The sequence below is a fragment of the Egretta garzetta genome, unplaced genomic scaffold, assembly GCF_000687185.1.
Source record: "Egretta garzetta isolate BGI_Z169 unplaced genomic scaffold, ASM68718v1 scaffold212, whole genome shotgun sequence".
In the NCBI taxonomy this organism is placed as follows: Eukaryota; Metazoa; Chordata; class Aves; order Pelecaniformes; family Ardeidae; genus Egretta; species Egretta garzetta.
This window is the reverse complement of record NW_009258759.1, coordinates 140303-144148: the sequence shown is the minus strand read 5'-3', so window position 1 is coordinate 144148 and position 3846 is coordinate 140303. Positions and strand designations below refer to the sequence as shown.

The window sequence follows — 3846 nt, the reverse complement described above, 5'->3', positions numbered from 1 at the left end:
GCAGGAATGAGTGGCTGGAGGCAGGGGACAGCGGGAAGCTCCGAGTGGGCTTTGCCCTTAGAGGTACAATGCATCATCACATCTTGATTGCGTGGCCCTGAGCCACCCCACAACAGTCGGCCTGGTGGTGTCAACTACCACTTCTGGTGTTTAAGCCAGTCTGTTGGCACTAGGGGAGCACTGACAGAAGCAGTTGTAGCTGAGGCTGTTGAGGGCAACTGCTGCATCTCATCCAAGATGGGTTGAGTTATAGGTGATCCTGTTCCTTTTCAAGCGGCCTTTCGTATAATTTTCTTCTAACATAATCTCTCTGCATAACTTAAATAGCATAAATTACCCAGCCCAACCAATGTCAGGTAGACAGCTTTCTAAAGATAGTTTTGGAATGAGTTTGCTTTCACGGTTTGACAAAGATGAGTCAGTATTTGACTAAACTACAGAACAGATTCTGTAGCGAAACGATAAAATGTTTCACACTGTGTTGATCTAGTTAGAAGGTTTATAGTCTTTAAAGAGTCTGTGTCTTTCAAACCTCAGACGGCAGGTGTAGTAACAAACTACCAAATTTTCAAATAAACTGCGAAATTCCATGATCTCACTCGTGGTGCTGCAGAACAGCTCTGTGACAGCACTATGCATCCAAACACAGAGCTGCCTTTTAGGCTTCATGGGTAGCAGGTTTTACTCTGAACACCGTGCCAGTCCTGCTCATCAGTGAGCAATTGTTAGTTGTTGGGCTCTGCACCGCTCTTTCCTCCTGCTTCACCACCACTGAAGGCAGACTGGATAGGAACCAGTATTTATGCTCGGGAGGAGGTTTTCTTGCCAAGCCACTCTTGCTCCCTGCCCCCCTCCCCCCCGAGATTGCATATTCAGCAAGACAAGTATAAAAATGCGTTTCTTAGCCCCAAATTAGTCTTCTAAACTGAGTCTTTTTGACTTGTTAAGGGTGGGCAAAAATTTGGGATACAGTAATGCTTACTAATTAACTTTTTCATACAGCTCAATTATGTAAATGCACAAGAAGAACAAAGGTTTTGAACCTGGTGGAAGATGGACACAAAACTTTTAAACTTTGTGCGTTTGTTTTGTGGAAGGCCTGGTAACTGGACAGCTGTTGTCTGAGTTCTGGACTGCCATTTTAGCAGAAAGCTTTGTCATTTTTCTGTGAACAAGATGAGGATTCATTTCTCAACACCATCTTAATTGCATTTGTTTGCTGGGACAGATACAGAGTTGTCACGGCCACAATATAAACCTTGGGAATCCTTACACAGCTCTTGCCTTAGACAGAAATTGCCACAGTCTTCCCAACATTCCTTTGCTGACTGCTGCCATTCCCCTTCTCTACCCGAATTCTCTCAGTCTCTCCACCGTTTGGTCACTGGTCTGCTTGTCATGGCTGAGTCTCTCTCTCCAATCTTCTGACCTCATTCCACCTGGCTTCTGTTGGAGCCCGAGCTCTCTCTCGTATGGCCAGTGTCATTGTCAGAAACTCTCCTTCTAGAAACCAGATTCTGGTCTGTGGGCTTTTCTTTCAGTTTTGGTGTCTCGGTTGAATGGCCCTTGTATGGGACTCAAATGTATGGTTCTAATCAGACAAAGAATATAGGACAAGTACAGTTTTTCTTACCTTCAGTTTGTTTTGTGTCCGTGACTCATGGCTGGCAATGTTTTGCTTCCTTTGCAGGTTAGAAAACACCTTTCCTTTACTAGTCAGTAGACAAGATAGAATCCATCATAAGGGTTGGCGTCTGTCCTTTTACAGGCTGGCTCAACAGACAAGCTTCAGGTGTTTATGATTCTCCTTTTTGAGCTGGCATTCACTGATCACCAAAAGTTTTAATGCCTGTAGGGAGGCACAGATCTTATGCCCACTGAACAAATGAACAGATAAAAAAAAAAAAAAAAAAATCATCATTTTTACTTCTTAACTCTTGTGGCACATTCACTGTTGTTAGTGTGCAGCTGCTTCAAAGTGTCCTCCAGCAGCTCTGCGCTGTTGCTTTTGCATAAGCTGTGAGAATTTCCTGCCAGCAGTTTCCCACCTGCAGCAAAGCAGCAACTTCTTCCAGCTCCAGTGCTTGAGCATCACCTTGTCTACAGTAACTCAGTCAGTCCTGGACAGGCACTTCTGGCTCAGAACACAGGACCAGAGCTGGTTAGTGGGGTGGAGGAGGTGGGACTGGTGATGGGACTGGTCTCCGTTTAGTGAGGGATGGGCCTGTATTTTAGTTCATGCCATTTACAGATGTTGTAAAAGAGGCAAAATAAAATGTTTGTTCTGATGATTTATTCTTTAGATGGAACAGCAGCAGTTAAGTTCAAGTGGCTTTAATGCTTAAAAAAAAAGTAAACCAACTCAGCCTGGTATTCTCATTACGATCCCACAATGCACTTACAGACTTGTGGTTCCAGCATGTGCTGCACATAGGGGTTTTGCCAGGTGATTGGATGTGTATCCAAAGGCCTGTAGCTGAAATAATTTAGGACATTGCTAATGTGAATTTGGGTGAAGTCTATAACTTGCTTAAGCTTTCACAGCTTGGCTAGTTTGGACTCTTACAGAACTTCAGTGTACCAAGCTGAATTACAGCTGGCTTGTAGCCTAGGGTTAGACAAGACATTTGTTCCTGCTCCAGAGCGATATGTTTTTAAGGCTGAGGAATTTAGGTTGCAGTACTGTTTAACTAGATTACAGTACTGTCAGCCTGAATAGAGTCCACTGTCACTCTTCCACAGATGGATTGGCCAAAATCCAGCTCTTGAGTACAGAATAGAAAAGTTTGTGATAGTTTATTTAAAAAAAAAAAAAAAAAATCTTTGTATCTGGTTTTTTCCTGATCACAAAACCACATAATATAAGGAGAAGCTTAAATGAGCTGAAATCTATGTAATTTACTCTTTACATTTGAAGAAAAACTTAGAAGCTATGAATTTGGTGTTTATGTTCCTGCAGGATGTGTCTGGTACGAATGAAGCAGGAGGGTCGCACAGGAAAATACATGTGTCGCTATATCGTTCACTGCATGTGGGAGGATGTTGAACAGCGTGGTAAGGTGATGGGGGTAAGTCATCTTTGGTACTGATGATCTTGATGATTCACATCTTTCAGTGCTTGTGTAACTTTGCGTATCTCAGAAGAATGCCTAAGAATCAACCTGTAGCTGCTTCTTTATTTCTTCATTAGTTTAAGCTGCTATATGTAGCCCTTGCTCCTGACCATTCATTCCCACAGCTGTACTGCCTGTTGTATTGAGCCACTCGCCTTGTTTCCGAAACTGCACCATGGCCTCAATGAAGATACTGATCTGTCTGAAAGTAATTAATTTTCCACCTGGCTTGCCATGTGATTGCAGGAACGGATGCTGCTATAACAGAACAGGCATTTGTGGATAGGAATAAGCAGCTAAGGTAGGGAGAAACATGACTGGTGCCAAACGTGTAACTGCACCTTAAGTAACCCCAGCAGAGCTTTGAGTTTTCTCTGTCTCTAGGATGGTGAGTAGAAGGAAAGTTAAGGGACAAGGGGTGTATGTTAAGTTCCTGTACATGACTGTAACTAGTCAGTAGTTTATTTTTCAATTTGGTTTACTAGTGTAGCTAGCCTTTATCACAAAAGAAACATCCTAAGGAGAGAGTAGCTCCGAGGATAGTTTATTCGCAAGCTTGAAGGAAGAGCAAGGTTGGATCTTTTTGGCCTATTCTGAGGAAGGTTATGCTGGTTAGTTGTAATGGTCAGGGCAGGTTTCGGTTGGACATTAGGAAAAATTTTTTCAGTGAAAGGGTTGTTGTCGTGGTTTAACCCGGCTGGCAACTCAGCACCACGCAGCCGCTCGCTCACTC

General features: G+C 43.2%; 1 protein-coding gene across 1 annotated transcript in view; it reads left to right on the top strand.

The window, feature by feature from the left end:
* Positions 1 to 3846, top strand: part of LOC104135626 (ubiquinol-cytochrome-c reductase complex assembly factor 1) — a 56939-nt gene that overhangs the window by 21133 nt on the left and 31960 nt on the right. Inside the window, exon 7 of the mRNA XM_035889012.1 lies at positions 2960 to 3068. Coding sequence (XP_035744905.1) covers positions 2960 to 3068 — 109 coding nt within the window. The remainder of the gene's footprint in view (positions 1 to 2959; positions 3069 to 3846) is intronic.